The sequence below is a fragment of the Megascapheus bottae genome, chromosome 2, assembly GCF_031878675.1.
Source record: "Megascapheus bottae isolate mThoBot1 chromosome 2, mThoBot2.hap1, whole genome shotgun sequence".
NCBI lineage: Eukaryota > Metazoa > Chordata > Mammalia > Rodentia > Geomyidae > Megascapheus > Megascapheus bottae.
In genome coordinates, this window is record NC_143510.1 from 77783497 (window position 1) to 77803220 (window position 19724).

At 37.8% G+C, this 19724-nt stretch overlaps 1 protein-coding gene across 1 annotated transcript in view; it reads right to left on the reverse strand.

The window, feature by feature from the left end:
* Positions 1–19724, reverse strand: part of Fgd6 (FYVE, RhoGEF and PH domain containing 6) — a 112644-nt gene that overhangs the window by 44419 nt on the left and 48501 nt on the right. Inside the window, exons 4-8 of the mRNA XM_090328412.1 lie at positions 13619–13686; positions 13499–13529; positions 5648–5799; positions 3016–3172; positions 45–132 (exon numbers count right to left, since the gene is read on the reverse strand). Coding sequence (XP_090184538.1) covers positions 45–132; positions 3016–3172; positions 5648–5799; positions 13499–13529; positions 13619–13686 — 496 coding nt within the window. The remainder of the gene's footprint in view (positions 1–44; positions 133–3015; positions 3173–5647; positions 5800–13498; positions 13530–13618; positions 13687–19724) is intronic.

Here is a 19724-nt window from a genome sequence, read left to right on the forward strand (position 1 = left end):
GGTGCTTAGGGTTTAATGGCTGATAGAGTGCTGGAGATGCTCACCTGTCAGCAGCAGCCTGTACTGGGGGATCCTCTGAACCGGTTTCAGCAGGTAGTGCTTAAGGGCCAAGTTGGCACAGCGAGGACTCATCTGAAAGGAAAAAGCATTCAAATTAAACATAATGTTTTCTCAGAAATAAGGAACCCAGGTTCAAGTGTTCAGTAAGCCAAACTTTAAACCACCACCAACTCCAGGAGCAACACCAGATGATTCCTTTATCCTAAGACACAGATGTTATGTGGCAAAGGCATGTGCAAAATTACCAGCCCACCACTCCCTACTCTTAGGAAACAGCACTATTACAGAGTATGATAACCAGTCTATATTTTCTAATCAGCAGCTCCAGCTCAGAAGGGCAATAGCCAATGTATCGAATAACAACAAACACGAAGAGACCAAGACTGGACTGCACGATCCCTCAAAAAAAGGAAGTAGAAATGAAACTACTGGGAATCATATTCAAACAATAATCAAGAGCCTTGTGATTAATATTCTCATGGCAACAACAGGGTGATAGGGAAACTTGGAGAAATTAAAAAGTGCATTGTTGCTAAGCATTTCCTTTCGTTTCTGTTCTGTTCTTTTATGTTTATTATCAGTCTGAGGTTTGAAAGCAAGGCCTGAGCATTGTCCTTGTGTTTCGTTTTGTTTTTTTTTTTTCTTTTTATGTTCAAGACTAGCACTCTACCACTTGAGACATTGCTCCACTTCCAGCTTTCTGGTAGTTTATTGGAGATAAGTCTGGCAGACTTTCATGCCTAAACTGGAAAGTCTCAATCTTCAGCCTCCTGACTAGCTAGAATTACAAGTGTGAGCTACCTGCGCCAAGCTGAGGGATATAATTTTTTTTTTATGTGAATGGCCCCACAAAACACAGCCAAATCACAAAGTATACAAAAATACTTGACTGTATAATCACCTCTTTCATTTTTGTTGTTGTTTTGGCTTTTTGGAAGTACTAATGATAGAGCCCAGAGACTTATGAATGCTAAGCTAAGCACAGTGCTATTTGTTGATTTAAAGGAAGTGTGCTTTTATTTACCTAAAGGAAACAGAAATACTATTTCATTTCCATCATTGAAGGTTAGTTGTCAGAAAAATGTAAGGAAAGTTAAGTTAAACATAAGAAAGCAAGGCCGGCAGTTTAGCCTAGTGGTAGAGAGCTTGCCTAGCATGCATAAAGATCCAGGTTCGATTCCTCAGTACCACACAGAAAAAAAGCCAGAAATGGTTCTGTGGCTCAAGTGGTAGAGCTCTAGCCTTGAGAAAAGCCCAAGGACAGTGCCCAGGCCCTGAGTTCAAGGCACAAGACTGACCGAGAGAGAGAGAGAGAGAGAGAGAGAGAGGGAGAGGGAGAGAGAGAGAGAGAGGGAGAGGGAGAGGGAGAGGGAGAGGGAGAGGGAGAGGGAGAGGGAGAGGGAGAGGGAGAGGGAGAGGGAGAGGGAGAAGGAAGGAAAGTGGAAAGAAAGAAAGAAAGAAAAAGAAAGAGGCAAGCAAGCAAGCAAGCTCGGTGGCTCACGACTGTAATCCTAGCTACTCAGGAGGCTGAGATCTGAGGATCAAGGTTCAAAGCCAGCCCAGGCACAAAAGGACCTGAGACTCTTATCTCCAATTAACCTCTAGAAAATGGGAAGTGGGGCTTGGCTCCAAGGTAAGGCAGCAGGCCTTGAGCTGGAGATCTCAGGAATAACGCCCAGGCCCAGGAGTAGTGTGGTAGCCTTGAGCTGAAGAGCTCAGGGACAGTGCCCAGGCCGAGTGCAAGCCCCATGACCCACAAATAAAAGGAAAAGAAAGAAAGAAATGAGCTGGGCACCAGTGGCTCATTCCTATAATCAAGAGACTGAGATCTGAGGATCATAGTTCAAAGCCAGCCCAGGCACAAAAGTCTGTGAGACTCTTACCTCCAATTAACCACCAAAAACCCAAAAGTGACACTGTGGCTCAACGTGGTAGAGCACTAGCTTTGAGCTGAAGAGCTCAAGGACAGTGCCTAGACCTCACAGTTCAAGCCCCATGATCGACAGGACAGGACAAGATAGGGAAAGGGAGGGAGAGGAGGGGAGGGAAGGGGAGGGAAGACAGAAGAAACATCCCCTGGAGTATTCAAATTAATTTAGATAGCAAGCAGAATGGGAGTTGCCAGAGAGAGGAGAGAAGGGAAGTTAATGTTAATGGTGAAAGTCTCAGATTTGTAAGATGAAATGTGTTTTCTGGAAGTTTGGTTGCACAATAAAGTCTACATACTTGACACTACTGAATAACATGCTTTAAAAAAATGGCTAAAGGCCGGGAGTTTGGCCTAGTGGTTGAGTGCTTACCTAGCATGTACGAAGACCTGGGTTCGATTCCTTGGTACCACATACATACAAAAAAGCCGGAAGTGGTGCTGAGGCTCAAGTGGTAGAGCTCTAGCCTTGAGAAAGTCCAAGGACAGTGCTCAGGCCCTAAGCTCAGGCCCAGGACTGGCAAAAAAAAAAAAAAATGGCTAAAATGGTAGGCTGGTGATAGTTCATTTTATTACAATTTCTTTTAAAGTCTCATCAAATTGTTAGTTTTCCAAGCCCAAATAATCCAGTATGCAGATTTTCAGAATTAAATTTTTGTACACTGAATTTTCAGTTTTATTTGATCAATTCCTTTTTTGACTTAGGAGAGCTTATATTTTATTTTATTTTTATTTTTTTGGCCAGTCCTGGGGCTTGTAAGTCAGGGCCTGAGAATTGGCCTTGGGCATTCTCTAGAACTCTACCACTTGAACCACAGCACCACTTCTGGCTTTTTCATGTATGTGGCACCAAGGAATCGAAACTGGGTCTTTGTGCATGCTAGAAAGGCACTCTATCACTAGGTCAAACTCCTGGCCATATTTTAATATTTTTGTTCTTTAGCTTCATTTGATGACAACAAATTATAATTAAGCTTTTTTTTAAAAAAAGGAAAAAGCAATGTTCACCATTAAAGAGTAGCAAATACCTCAAATTCTCTAACAACAGCAGCAAAACTTGAGTTTTTCTTGCATTGCTCATCCAGCAAAGCTACATTCTTATCAAATTCTTTGATGTAAGTAGAATACATTTTTAAATATGGTCCCTTCTTTACAAAGATATCAGCAATCCTTTGTTGTTCAGTCCTATGGAGAGGAAAGATATATACAAACATAAAAGGAGAATCATTGATGTGTTCAAAACACATCTAAGCCATCAGTTTTTTCTTCTGTCTTTTCTTCAAAGACATATCCAAAATGCCTGCCATTCATTTCCCTGCCATCATCACATCTTGGCTGGACTGTGCCAGCTCTCTGCTCTCCATCCTCATCCCCTCAACTCCATTCTTCAGTGCTGCCACAGAGTCTAAAACACATTCGCCATATCCTGTAACTTCTAATACCCTTCTATTACATGAAAATGAAGACAAACTCCTTATTTTATTATACACAGGCTACTGCTGACCCAGGCTACAACTCTATGCCCTTTTCCAACAACTCTCTAACAACGTCCTTCTTTATGTTCTTTGCACATATCAGAATTCCTACTTGGCAGACTTTTACTAATGGTTCCACCATGCTAGGTGTTGTGACCCAGCTGTCGGTTTACAGTCTTCATCTTCTTTCAGGGCCTTCACTGGCCACCAGTTTAACTCAGTACCCTGATATCCCATAAGATGCTGTAGATCAAAAACTGATTATGATATTTTTCTTATCTATTGAGCTGGTATTTCTCCCACCAAAATGTCTGCTCTCAGAAAGCCTTGTCTGTTTTACACCTGGAGATATACCCTCCTTTTTTAGAGTACAGACTAGTGAAGTAGGTATATAAAACTTCGTTGAACATAAAATTGTTATTTCAAGCAATGAGAATATCGAAGAATATGTCTTGTCACAAAGACCTCCAGGGAAACATATTTTAATAGGCAATGGCTAAAGACTTTAAGAGTTTCAGGTTAGTAATAAGTGGAGCTTTTTCAATAATTACAACCATTGCTATTGTTATTCTTTCATTAATGTAACCTGGTTTTCAGGAATGCTTAGTATCTGAACCCAGAACATATACATGTCTAAACTGAACAAAACTTAATATAAGCAAAATGAATTATATAAAAACAAAAATATATTTTAACCTCTTTATAAGGATTACACCAATATGTGTATTTTAAAGCCAATTCATATATGTTTTAAGATAAACTTGTATGAGGAAGAAATTATATATATGAATATTTTGTAGTTTATACTTTATTTCTGTGATAACTTTAAAAAACTTTGAATCATCCCTCCATTTTTAATTACATTATTTTATACTTAGAGTATTATTAATTAAATATTAATTGCTTATCTAGCATATATTCCTATAATGCAGAGGCACAATGTTCCCAGAAGTAATGTTTTGGGGCTATATATAAAGTTTAGAGAGAAATTATAATTTAAAAGTGACACTTTCCCCCCCCCGCCCCAATTCTAGGGTCCAACCCAGGGCCTCACATATGCCAGGCAAGAGCTATGCCACACAAAGTTAAACCTCACTCCACAGTTGGTTACTCTAATCATTTTGTATTCCCCATAGACTTTACAATGACATTACTCCTGAACTAATGCTTATGTACTACCACAGATGTAACTAACGTTTCTTCTCTTTTTTCCAGTGGAAGTAGCTCCTAATACTAAAATTCTGGTATTTTTTTTTTCCTGTTCTTTTTGTTTGTGCTGCTATTAATGAGCTCAGACCTTGGGCACTCTCCCTTGGCATTTTCAATCAAGGCTGGTGCTCTACCACTTGAGCCGTAGCTTTTGGCCTTTTTTGATTAATTGGAGTTAAGAATCCAAGAAACTTTCGTGCCTGGGTTTTGAACCATGATCCTCAGAGCTCAGCCTGCTGAGTAGCTTACTGTATGATCCACCAACACACACCTTCTTTTCCTGTTCTGAAATCCATATCCTCCTCTAGATAACGAAATTTTGACTTTGCAAAACAACTAGTGGCCTCTTTTCAAAATGTTTCATGACCGGCAACTCTAGAAAATCCATGAGATATTTAAGTTGAAAAATTAAGCCTTCCACAAAATGTAATAAAAGTAAAGATAAATAACAAGTTTCAAATGTGCAATATCAATAATCTTTCTTCTGAAAATCTTGATGATCACAGGCCACTTACAGGAAGAGTTAAAATTGGCTGAAGATAGGTCTTTGCTTCCGAACAAGCATTACTAAGATTGTTTTTGTTTTTGTTTGCCAGTGCGGGACTGACCACTGTCCTTGGACTTTCTCAAGGCTAGAGCCCTACCACTTGAGCCACAGCATCATTTCCAGCTTTTTTTTTATATATGTGGTACCGAGGAATTGAACCTGGGTCTTCGTGCATGCTAAGCTAGCACTCTTACCACTAGTCCAAACTCCTGGCCCTGTTTTTTTTTTTGTTTGTGTTTGTTTTGTTTTGTTTTTTAAGTGACATACACTGAGTTCAGTATACCAACGGCTAGCCACCCAAAGTCATCAATCTATAGCTGACTGCCAAGAAAATTCATGTTGAAATTCACATAAAGAATAGCAATACCTTTAACAATTTTATCTAAAATTAGAAACCTAGGAAAGCCTCATACTCAATACTCTTCTTACCAGTTCAACAATCTTTCCTCTAGCTCCTTCAGCAGATCCCGGTTAAGTTCATAAAGCTGTGGCAGGTAGTACAAGATCTGATTTAGAATTCGGTCTTCAATTACTGGCTTCCCAAGTTGCCGGGAAGCATGGGCTACAGCATCCCGAAAGTCCTGTTGTAGTAGAAAGGAGGTAAAACAACATACATACACATAAAACCTGATTAAAAAAGAAAAAAAAAACCCTTTTCGTCCCTTAAAATGACAAATTACAAAGCTATCCGATTTTAAAGCAGGTATATGGAAATGATATTGCAACTTTAAAGAACAACCCGTGTGTGGTGGTACATGCCTACAATCCCAGATACTCAGGAGAGGGAAGAAGGAAGGTTGTAGTCTGAGGCCAATCTGGAAAAAAGTGTGAGCTTCTATGTGAAAAATAATGGATAAAGGAGAAACTCATATAGTAGAGTACTTGAACAGCAAGCACATGGTCCTGACTTTAATCCCAATATCACCAAAAAGAAAAAGTCCCTTTGTTCATTTTTCAGTAGTAATTTCCCAATAACTGAAGCACTCTAGATGACTCTAGTTGAAAAGCATGTAAGCAAGCACGTGGCTTTATTATCTAAACCTGCAATCTAACCCTTGTTCTTAATTTGCTATTTGCTTGGCCTAGCCTCATCTTCCTCATTTGTCAAATGGGTCTAATAGTTATGGGACTTCAATTAGACACTGTGTATAATGCTGTCTGGAAAGCATTTAGTAGACACAACCAACAAGAGTTTTACGTCAGGGTCTTAAATTCCTCTCACTAAGATTTATACTTTTCACAAATGAAAATGATCCTCTTCGCATTATTTTTTATCTTCAGTTCTCTGTAAGAATTGTATTTTGGTATTGCTTAATATAGGTAAATAACACCCATAACCTAGCACTCCAAAAGCTAAACGTCTAAATTTCATTGTCGCTGATGGTGGGCCTGAAGAAGTAAGTGAAACAATAGTGGAATCTGTTCAGACGCCCAGAGGATTCAAAAGCAAATTCCTTCTTAGTAACACTTCCAACAAAAAATCCTACAGTAAATGGGTAAAATGATTCTTACTAGGTTTTAACTTTCTTTAAACATTTAAAATTTTATTATTAACATATATCAATTATACAAAGGGGTTTTTACTGTAATATTTCCGTAACTGCATATAATATATAAGGACCAAATTTATTACACCTACTATTTTTTCTTCTCCATCTTCTTTATCTTCCTTTATCTCTTTTCTAACTGCTTTCTTTCCCTTCTGGGATTCACTGGACAACTCAAGATTAAAAATTTATAATATTTCCTTTCTAATTCTTTTAATATATGCCTCCAATAAATACATATTATCTATAGATTGGACCTAGGGCTCTATCACTGAGCTTCATTCCCAGCTCTCAAGACTGACTATTTTAAGCAAGTTAAATCCTCTTAGGTTTAACTGATGTACTTTATTTAGGACTCAATAACTGAAATCAATTTTATTGGTCCAAGTTACATTAAGTCCAAAGAAACTAAATGCTTATGTTAGTAACTAAAGAATTGACTTGTATAACCTATTAGTTGAATATAAAACAAGCATTTATAATTTGTATAGCCTCCAATCCAAAAATCCACACAAAACATTTCCAGAAACCAAATGGATATTGGCCAATCCCACCCAACAGCTTGCTTCAATCAGCACTCACACTTACTAAGAGAAAACAGAACTACCTAACACTTTTGAAAGCTACTAAATAGTCTGCCATTGGCAGAACTGTAGAATATGTTTACGAATAAACTCTAAATTGTAATTTTTTTCAAAGTAACATAGGATTTTTGTAGTTTTGTTATGTTTTACCATTTTAATTATAAATATAATTTAGTTACAAGAGTTTCTGGCTCAGCAGTAAACCAATAAACATTATCCTTTTCTAGAAGAATAAATGTTGATTATGTTTATCCCTTGGCAACAGGTCAGGACTGGGAATGTGGTTTAGTGGTAGAGTGCTTGCCTAGCATCCATGAAAGCCGGGGTTTGATTCTTCAGTACCAGATAAACAGAAAAAGTCAAAGTGGTGCTGTCGCTCAAATGGTAGAAGGCTAGCCCTGAGCAAAAGAAGCTCAGGGACAGTTCCTGGACCCTAATTTCAAATCTCAGGACTGGGGGCAGAGGGGCCAGAGGCAAGTGTGGGGGGAGACTAACACTTGGCAACAGGAAGCTTTTGTTTTCCAGTTGGAAGACATTTCCTTAGCCATGACAAAGACAGTCCATGTTAGCTGCTAAGTAACTTAAGGACCTATTTGACAAAGCTTCTGCAAGATTCTACATTCCACATGTCTGCCACCTTTGCTAAAAAGGAAACTTGCTCATTTAAGACACATTTAACAAAGACCAGCCAAATGCAAAGTAGGCTGGCCAGTGAGATGGCTGCCTCCCAAACCAGGTAAAGCTTGACTTTTTCCAGTGCTACTGGATGTTTGTAGGCAGCTCTGAATGAACTTGATGTCTCATAGAGTCTTTTAAAATATTAAGTATTATTTAATACTTAAAAGAGCCAGGAAAGGATCCCCTTTGCTTTGTGTATAGACAACTTATAGATCCTGAGTTCAATTCTAGATTGATTCCTTTTCACTCTTCAAAAAAAGAAAACAATACCCTTCCTCCAGGCCCACAGAACTCATGCCAAGGGCTCCATTTGCAACTTATGACCTCCATAATCACATACCGCAGCGGTGCCCCTGATTTTCTCCTCTCATTTATTGGGCCACCACTCCCTGAAAGCAATGCACTCTGACCCCAAAACCAAATATAACTAATCCCATGCCAAAGTGGTGACACTAGAAGAAGGTAACATCTTCTTTTAATAAGGATGATTATAACATGTGCCTACTTATTCAAAATGTTGACAGCCAAGATAATTTGGGAAAGTATAAAGACACTGAAGAACCAGAGCAAAACTATTTTTGAGCAGAAGCATCTACATCAGTGAGAATACAAGACAATAGAACTAGTACTTCAGAAATTAGAATTTTCTTTTTCACTCTATCTGCATCATTAAAATAAACACATAGTGGTGAAAAAAAACATTAGGCAGGCTGGAGGTTAGTGGTATCAGTTATTTATACTCAGTACTTTTAACATAAAACCCACCAAAGATTCTATATGCAAAAGTGAGAGACACTCGTACTCTAATTTCTGGCTATATTACTCAAATGCTTGTTCAAGTTGGAATTTTTAAAGACAGAAATGAGAAGGCAAATTTTAATACTATTCTTAACAGTTCCTCAAACTGCCACCCCCTTCGCCCCCCAAAAAGATAAGAAACAGTGAATTTGAAATGGAGCTTTAATTCCTCTAAGGTATTAACAACCTAGCATTGCCACTGATCACTGGGGGGAAGATCTAAGCAAAAGTCAATACAAATAAAATCGAGTATGAACACCAGAGGCAGTGAAGCACAACCCAGATGGCCTTACTCATGGGGTCAGGCTTTATATTTCATAGCCAAAAAGGAATATGACTTAATTAAATGTTCAAATCCCAAGTGGGATTCCTGGCCCTGGGGCACTATTTAACCACAATACAATGAATTACAAAGACCACAGGGCCATATGGACAGAGCTCTGTAAAGAGGAATCACCAAGAATCACTTCACATTAAGCAAAAGCAAAGCAGCTGTTGAGGTCAAAGAGCTATGTAAGGATGTAGAAATGAATAAAAATCCATAAAGTAATCAAAGTAGAGGGCTGGGTAAAAGACGCACTTTAACAATTTGACTTTTTTTTTAATGAAACTCTTTTCCCAACAACATTATTTGTCTCTTCCTATCAATCTGTTACCCCAAGTTTCCAATTCTCTATAATAATAATATGAAATGATTATACTACATCCTAAGAAACTCTTGAGTAACCAACATCTAGCTTCTTCTTTATTTTTTACAGGTAAAGAATTAAGATTTGTTGGGACAAAAGAAAGAATTCTGAAAGCTAGTTGATATATTCAAGGATACAATGCATTCTATAGAGCAAGGTCAAGAAGACAGAAAAACAAATTTAGTCAGTTTTTATACAACCCCTAGATTTAAGGGTTCAAAATCTGGCTTCTACTATTAGTAGCAAGTAATTTTTGACAAGTAGCTTAGGTCATTTTTTTTAAAAAAGGAATAACATTTATTTGATAGGAGTATAATGAGGATTAAAGTAACTTGTATAACATAGTTACAGAGCATGCTACACAAAGCTATTAGACATCAGTGAATAGAAGCCACTTATTTAATTTAAAAAGAGATTTAGTAAGTTAAATGATCACACAAACATTACTTGGAAGCTTGGACAAGGTAATATTCTGCCATAGGAATATAGACCAAGAAATCAGATCACAGTAGAGAGAACAGTTCAGCACTAAGACAAAAGTACTCTTGATAATGAACTCTGTTCAGTGAACTACGGGCCTCACTGAATCAAGCCGTTCAGAAGGGAAACTTTGGTAGACACATCAATAGGAGCCAAAGAAGGATTCTTAATAATTAAAGTAATATTTAGATGGTTTATAAGATTTAAAAGACAGTATGTGTTTGTAGAGATTTTTAAGTCTAAAAATAGAAGAATTGAGAAAACTTTGCATTTTACTTAGAAAAAATGAATAAAAAAGACACATCTAGTATTATACATGTAGATCTCCAGGTGGCATTGCCTCTAACTCTGTGGACTTATGGAGAATCCAGCAAATGTTCAGACAGGAATGTCTTCACCTAAAGAATTAGTGGATGAGAGCATGGTTACCCACACCTGTACTCTCAGCATTTGAGAGGAATGAGAATTTGGGGCTAGACTGGGTTACACAGTGAGTTTCAGGCCAACATGGGATATCTAGCAAGATTTTATCTCCAAAACAAAACATGAGGCAAGGATGCTTCATCACTAATACCACTTAACTAATACTTAACTGATCCATCTACAATGCCAAGTCTATGCTGTTCCCACTTTGAAATATTTTAAAATTCATACCATCTGAACACATATAAAATACATTTCAAGAGGGCTACTAAGCTATTTCTCATTAGCAATCTGTGTTATTTTAGTTAATTATATCAGTTGATTAAGGTATAATCAGCTGTACAAGGAGCTCTTTTGGAAAATTATTCAAAAAACAAGTATGTTTGGATGATGAAACACTGGGTCATATTTTTAAAAATTGTTTTGGGTTTGTTTGTTGTTGAGACAAGCTAGCTTCGAACTGGAGACTCTCCTACTTTAACTTCCTCAAATACTGGGATTACAGATGTGGGCCATCATCTCCAAAACTGTTTTATTTTTAAAAGGATAACAATAAAAAAGAAGTTACTAACTTACTAACAGAATTAATTATTATTGGGAGAAACCATTCATGAGGAAATACATTTTTTTTTAAAATAGCACTGTAAGAATTTTTTTTTTTTTTTTTTAGAAAAGGTTCCCGAAGCCAGAGTTCTTTTTTTCACTCAGGCATTAAGACCCTATGCCTCTGCTGAACCAAGTGAAAAGAACAGCAACTCATTTGGTGAATGCAATAACACTTAAGTATAACCGACTTTTCATGTGCATACAAATTTATGAAAGGAGGATATGAAAATAACCATACTCTCTACACAAACATAATGGGCGTACATTTTGTGAACCTTCTACTTCTCTGCAATTATATTTAATTTATAATGTTAATAATTACACCACATGTAGGTAAAATTTTTTACTTAAATTTCTTTGTTTCACTTTTCCCTCAACTTTACTCCTTTTGTTAGGTCTTAATATCTTATTGAAATACAACTGTAATGAGGTAACACAAAAAGCACTTTTGCTGCCAATTCATACAAATTTGAAAGTACAAAAAAATGCATAAGAACAATGAATGTGTGGTCAGATACAATTGTTTCTTGACAGGTCTGTTCAAGTCAACCATTATAAAAATTAAAAATAGAACTTTAAAAAGTTAGTTGTAAAAATGCCTCAATGCAAGTATCTGTTTTGGGTAGTTATTCAGACAGAAGAACAAATGTCCATTATGATATATTGTCACTTTAAAACTACTTTATTATAAGGAGTGGAACTGTAGTTCAGTGGTACACTATGTACTAGTATCTATGTCACCCTTGGCTTAATCCCCTAAAAAAAAGAAAAAAGAAAGCACAACAAAACAAAAACAGAAAGAAAGAAAGAAAGAAAGAAAGAAAGAAAGAAAGAAAGAAAGAAAGAAAGAAGAAAGAAAGAAAGAAAGAAGAAATGAAAACACAAAAGAAGCTGGACACCAGTGGCTATAGTCCTAGCTATTCACTAGGCTGAGATCAGAGGACCAAGGTTCAAAGCAAGGCCAGGCAGGAAAATCTCTGAGACTCTTACCACCAATTTACTGCCCTCCCCCAACAAAAAAGAAAGAAAGGAAAGAAGAAAGGAAGGAAGGAAAAAAGAAAGAAGGAAAGATGTGAACTGTGGCTCAAGTAATAGAGCACTAGCATTAAAGCTCAGGGACAATGTCCAGGCCTTGAGTTCAAGCCCCAGTACTTGCATACATAAACAAATACAAAAGAAGAAGGAAGGAGAAGGAAGAGGGGGAGAGAGGAGAAAGAAGGGGAGGGAAAGGGAAAGAAGGGAGAGAGTAGGGGAGGCAGAGGTGAAGGAGAAAAAAGGGAGAGGGGAGGGAAAGTGGGGTGGGAAAGGGAGAGGGGAAGGGGAAAAGGAAGAGGGAATAGGGAAGGAGAAGAGGAAGATGAAGAGGGAGAGGGGAAAAAGGAAGAGGGAAAGGGGGGGAGAGAGAAGAAGAAGATGGAGAAGAAATAATGGAGAGGGGGTGGGGGAAGGAGAGTGGGATGGAGAAGAAAATGAAGGCTCCCCCTCCCCTCCCCTGGTTGTGGGGCTTGGACTCTGGGCCTGGGCACTGTCCCTGAGCTCTTCAGCTCAAGGCTATCGCCTTGGGCCATAGCACCACTTCTAGTGGTTAACTGGAGATAAGAATGTCATTATCTTTAGTGCCTGGACTGGCTTTGAACCTCAATCCTCAGATCTCAGCCTCCAAAGTAGCTAGGATTACAGGCGTGAGCCACCATGCCCAGCAAGCTTTTTATCTCTTTATCCCAACACACAGATTCCAGACTTTAGAGAAACAGATATAAAGGTTCTTTTGTTCAGTTATCACTTAGTATACCTATCTAGATCTAGATAGATCTATCTGTAGATAGAGATATTTATGCCATTGGACTAGGTAAATATACAATACGTAAGATACATATCTTTTAGAAAATGTGTGTGGTGTGTGTGTTAAGGTTGTCAGTGGTTTAAGCCTATAATGTTAGCTACTCAGGAGGCTAAGATCTGAGGTTTGAAGCCAGCCCACCAAGTCAAATCCTCAAAATTCTTATATCCTTTAACCAACAAAATGCTGAAAGGTCTCAAGCAGCAGAGTACCAGCCTTGGTTGAAAAAGCCAACCAAGAATGTGAGGCCCTGAGTTACTAGGACAGGAGCATGGCCTGCCTAGTATGCTTGACTAGCATGCATGAAGCCCTGGGTTTGATTCCTTGGTGCCACTTGCACAGAAAAAGCTGGAAGTGGTGCTGTGACTCAAGTGGTAGAGCGCTAGCCTTCAGGAAAGCCCAAGGACAGTGTTCAGCCCTGAGTCGAAGCCCCAGAACTGGCAAAAAAAGAAGGAAAAAAAAAAAGACCCAATATCAGTAAAAAAATAAAAATGTGGGTTAAAAGATATTAAACCAAATATTAAAAATCATATGCCAATCACTTCTTTAAGTATAAATAGGCTAAAAACATTCTGACAAAGGAAAAGAACAAATGGGGATAGTTCAGACTTGAAGAAATATTAGTAAATACTTACAATATGCAAAAGTTTTAATACATCCACAAACCTGTAAAAAACAGCAATGAAAAAAAAAAGTTTTAAATGAGCCAAAGCGGGGAAGGGAATGGTCTTATGAATTGTGAACTTGATACCTACACTTTCTCTGAGCTAATGATCTCCTTGGCAATATGACAAACTTTATTTTTCATTCCAGCATCTTCATCCTGTGAGTAAGAATACATTGAAAAATCATGAGCTCATAAAAGAATGAGGATCCTCTATGTGCTAGTCATTACACATGCATTTTTGCTCTGATTCTTATGTTTCCTATTAGAACATAATTCCTACTATGTAACTCACAAAGGCAGGAATAGGATTATGTATTGCCCTGGTATAATTCTGCTTTGCTAATAAAATTTTCCTTGCTTTCACCCCACTCCTGGTGGTTCTTTTGCAGTACCAGCATCCTAACCTTCAAAGTTGTAAACAAAGAAACAAAGAATACCTGATTCAAGAGACACCCCATCTACCAGAAATATTTTGATGTCGCTAATGGGGTAAATTCTGTTATTACCCTAAAGTTTGCTAGATTACCTCCTAATCTCCTGCCTTTCCACTTTTTTAAGTCTGCATGTTTCTCCTCCATTCTTTCCTTGAAGTGATCATGCACCGATACTTTCCTAGCTTTCTATGATGGTGATAGAGTCCCAACATTTGCTGAGATTTCCTTTCCCATTCCTATACCACATGTTGAAACTTCATGTGTGACCCTTTTCCAAAATGCTGAGATTACTCTGTTCAATCTTTCTTTGATAACCTTGGTGAATCTCTGTAGGTACACATCTACCGAGATTGAACAAATCTAAACATGCTGTAATATTTGCATAAAATATTCTTTTTATATGACAAATTACTGCATAAGGTTCTCCTCTTCCTCCTCCAGAAGTAACTGAAATAATTGCACTTTGTATGTCTTTTCTCTGCTTTCAATTTATTTTCCTACAGAAGAGTTATATAATACCAAGAAGTCCTAACCCTTTTACCAGAATATAGATATTTTATGCAAGAAATATTAAAGAAAACTATAAAACTATTTATGAAAAGAAACTTTACACAATTAATTTTGAATTAAGAGTGGAGAAGAATATAGTCTAGGATGTTTTGCCTTGCTCTCAGATTTTACCTCTCAAGATGCCCTTTTCTTTAGTTTAATTTTTTTTTTCTATTCTTGCCAGCCCTGATATTTGAACTCAGGGCCTAGGTTAGGTCCTGGAGCTTTTTGCACTCAAGGCAGGTGCTATATCTACTACTTCAGCCACAGTCACTACTTCCTTAGAGAGACAACTAGATTAATTTGACTTTAGCCCACATTATTATCATTCCTGTTTTCTGTTGAATGATGGAGACTAACAGGTTTCATAACTTGAGCTCTACTCAATTCCATCCTCTCACTTGCACACATTACTTAGGAAAGAGAAACTACAGCACTAACATTCCCCAGGAAGCAGTTTTAATCATAGCTGACCTTGAGGATCATCTTATCAGCCATGCACTCATAACCATGACTGTGTACGTGTTTTTACACGAGTATGTGCACTTTTAAAGCTTGTTTTGAAAAACATTTGGCAAATCAGTGCTTTTTTATGATGTATTTGTCTCAATTCATCTGTAACTAGAAAGATTAATGCTTATCAAATGTAGTATATACTTTGAAATCAGAAGATAATAGATGCTGATCAAGATGTAGAGCTGCCAACACCTTACAGATGCTGGTGGGCCTGTGAATCCTTACCTACATACTTTGACTCCCAAAATTCCGGAGAACAGATTCATTCTCCTATCATTCTAAGACCATTTCCAAGAAGAAGGAAATAGTCATCTTAAAAGCCAGTGAAGCTGCCTGAGACTCAGGGTCTCCCGAATCTTGCCTTGTTTCCTAGTGAAGAATACTTGCTCTAAGGCTTGCTTATCTAACTGAAGTTTTTCCAAAAGAAATGCAATTGTATCAGATTTCCTCCCTAAAAACCTCCTTAAACAGGGAAGGCAAACTCATAGAAAATATTTTAAGATTCTACCTACTTATACCATATGTACCCAGTATTCTGATAATTGCCAGTAGAGAAATTTTATGCGTGATAAGGACAATCTTTGTTCATTGTGTCATTCTGCCCTTTATCTTCCTTAAAAATTTCTACAGGAACTTGTTCCCCACCTTATTTCTCTCCCCTATAAAGAGGTTGTGTAAGCATCAACTTGCTGATAATTTATTGTGCTTTCCCTGTCCTTTTTTTTGAACTTAGGGCCTGGTTGTTGACCCAGGACTCTTGGCAAGGCTATAGTGCTCTATCACTTGAGCCACAGCTCCCAAACCAGTTTTTTCTGTTGTTAACTGGAGATAAGAATCTCAAAAACTTTTCTGCCAGGACTAGCTTTAAACTAAAATCCTCTCAGACCTTAGCCTCCTGATTAGCAAGAATACAAGCACCCAGCTTAAAAAAAAAAAAAAAAAAAAAAAAAAAAAAAGCCATCTTTATCTTTCACATCTGAGCCTAGTAGTACTGTCAGTCTGTTCTTCTGGATATTTATTTCTTTATTGCTTAATCGATCCTTTTTTATTTGTTTTAGGTGCTGGTACTGGGATTTGAGCTCACGACTGGGCATTTGTCCCTGAGATTTTATTGCTCCAAGCTAGACGCTGCTCCACTTCCAACTTTTTTCGGTGATCAAATTAGAAATAAGAATCTAACATGCTTTCCAGCCCCTCCTGGCTTTGGTGTCTTGTTTGTGCTAATCAGATTTTAGCCACCGTCATAAAATGCCTGAGATAAAATACTTAAAAAGAAATGTATAGTTTGGCTCCAGGTTCAGGTCAGCAATGATCACTGGATGTAGTTTTGGACCTGTGCAGCATAGACTCAAAGCTTTCAGAAACAAAGAAAAAGCAGAAAGGAACTACCATTGAGGTCACAAAATACCCTTTTACCTTTGCCTTTTTTTTTTTTTCCGCCAGTCTTGGGGCCTGAACTCAGAGCCTGAGCACTGCCCTTGGGCTTTCTCAAGGCCAGAGCTCTACCACTTGAGCCACAGCACCATTTCTGGCTTTTTCTTGCATTTGGTACTCAGTAATCGAATCCAGGTATTCATGCATGCTAAAGCACTCTACCACTAAGTCAAACTCCTGGCCCCCAACCTTTGCTTTTTAAACTAGAAAAACTAAATAAAAAGGAGAATTATTAGAAAATGAATTAATGGACTATAGTCATTTTGAGGCAGGAAAAAAGTCAATTCAAACAGAATTTAGAGTTCTATATAATCTCTAGCTTGTAAGAAAATGACTGATTTTGTCTAATACAAATGGTGAAAAAACATACTTCATGGTAAAACCTAAAGAGGCCATATTTGGCATCTCAACTTCTTAATGAAATCACTTAAATTATATCACATTTCAAAGCAGATTGTCTGTCAAATAACAATACCTCCCCAAAGTACACTGCTATGGAAGTTGAAACAAACCAACAAAAATACTTTGTCAAGGTCATAAAACAAGTCAAACAAATTCAAAACAAAACTTTTGATCTGAAATCCAGTTTATGCTCTGATCTCTTGATAACAACATTGTAAATCCTGAAACATGTTTTCCTCTGTTCATGTTTGTTCACTACAAATAATTCTCAGTGAGATTTACCATTTATTTTAATATAATTATTAATGCAATTTAACAAAACAACAAAAAGACTTCTTCGTGCTGTACTCAAGATTTACAATAAAAAACAAAAAAATGTAGCCAGGTTTGGAAACACATGGTTCTTAGTGAAGTAAGGTTTCTGTAAATTCTTGCCTTATAACATTAGCACTCAGGAGGCGAGACAGGAGAATCATGAGTTCAAGGCCGGCCTGGGATATATAGCCAAATTCCTCAAAGCAAACAAACAAAAAAACAAGCCAAACAATCAAACAAAATGTTAACATCTACATCTACCAGATTAACACTGCTTTATCACTCTTACCCCAAAGATAAGGCAAAGCCTTGTTTAATACCAAAAAGACAATGCTCTCTTCAGCTATCTTCCTTAGGTTATAACACAAACTATTTTCAAAAGAAGCCAAGTGTTGGGACTGGGAATTTGGCCTAGTGGCAAGAGTGCTTGCCTAGCATGCATGAAGCCCCGGGTTCAATTCCTTGGTACCACATACATAGAAAAAAAGCCAGAAGTGGTACTGAGGCTCAAGTGGTAGAGCTCTAGCCTTGAGAAAGTCCAAGAACAGTGCTTAGGCCCTGAGCTCAAGCCCAGGACTAGCAAAAAAAAAAAAAAAGGAAGCCAAGTGTTGGTGGCTCACACCTGTAATCCTAGCTACTCAGGAGGCTGAGATCTAAGGATCAAGGTTCAAAGCCAGCCCAGGCACAAGGACCTGAGACTCTTATCTCCAATTAACCTCTTGAAAATGGGCAGTAGCCTTGAGCTGAAGAGCTCAGGCGGAGTTCAAGCCCCATGACCCACAAAAAAAAAGGAAAGAAAGAAAGAAAGAAAGAAAGAAAGAAAGAAAGAAAGAAAGAAAGAAAGAAAGAAAGGAAGAAAGAAAGGAAGAAAGAGTGAAAATGACTATTTTAATCACAAAGAAGCAAACTAAATACAAATTAATAAAATTGGAAAGAGGACATTACTTTACCTAAAACACTCCCAAGATATCATTCATTTGTATCATTCTATTGTGTTTCTAATGGAATATCAATCCATTGTGCGAATATACCACACCCACTGTATCCAAGTATCAGATGATAAACGTTTAGGTTCTCTCCTCTGAAACACTATGAATAATACTGATACAGACATTTATGTACAAATTTTGATTTTTTTATTCTTTTTTTGGTGCTAGTTCTGGCTTTTTCACTACCAATCAGCATACTACTACTTGAGTCATATCTCTAGTTCTTATTTTTGCTGGATGATTGAAGATGAGTGTCTGATTTGTCTGTCTGCCCAGACTGGCTTTGAACAGAAATCCTCAGATCTTAGCTCCTTGATTAGCTATGATTATAAATGTGAGTCTATAATCCACATGTGTGGACATGTATGTCCATTTTTCTTGGGTAGATAACTATCAAAGAATACAACAGCTGAGTCATATGGTAACTTTGTACTTAAGCATTGGAGGAATTGCCAGGCTATTTTCCAAAGCAGGGCAGTATTTTACATTTTCACCGGCAACATAGGAAGATTCCAGTTTCTCCAGTTCCTCATCTTATACCTGGTATTGTTCATCTTTTTCATTACAATCACCATCTCAGGGAATGTAAAGTAACATATCATGTAAGGCTTTGATCTGCATTTATATACTGCTAATGATGTTAAACAACATTTTCTCCCCCATCGTGGGGCTTGAACTCTGGGCTTGGGCGCTGTCCCTGAGCTCTCCAGCTTAAGGCCACTGCCCTACCCCTTGAGCCACAGTGCCACTTCCAGTTTTCTGATGGTTAATTGGAGATAAGAGTCTCAAGGACTTTAGTGCAGAGGCTGGCTTTGAACTGTGATCCTCAGACCTCAGCCTCCTGAGTAGCTAGAATTATAGGATAAGCTACAGAGCCAGACTCTTAAACAACGTTTTATGTGTTTATTGGCAATTTGTATTTTGTATATCTTTTCTGTATCAGATCCTTAGACCTAGGCTGTTTATTTTGTGGGTATTCAGTTATAAGACTTCTTTATAAATTCTGCCTATAAGTCCTTGGCCAGAGACATGTTTGAAAATACTCTATCCTATATATAGTCTTCTTACTTTTGTAATACAAAAGCTTTTTGGGGGGCCAGAGGCATAGCCTAATGGTAGAGCGCTCACCTAGCATGCATGAAGCCCTAGATTCAATTCCTACGTAACACATACTCAGAAAAAGCCAGAAGTGGCACTGTGGCTCAAGTTGCAGAGCACTAGCCTTGAGCAAATGTGTCCAAGGACAGTGCCCAGGCCCTAAGTTCAAGCCTCAGGACTGGCCAAAAAAAAAAAAAAAAAAAGAAAAGCTTTTTTATTTTTGAGTTTGGTTTGGGTTTTTTTTTGTTGTTGTTGTTTGTTTTGTTTTTTGAGACATAGTTTTGTTATATAGTCCAGATTGGCCTCAAACTTAGGATCTTCCTAGCTTAGCCCCAAGTGACAGAATTCTAAGCATGCATACCGTGGCTACCCCTAAAGCCTTTTTCATTATTCTCTCTGTCTCTGTCTCTCTCTGTCTCTGTCTCTCTCTGTCTCTCTCTCTCTGTCTCTCTCTCTC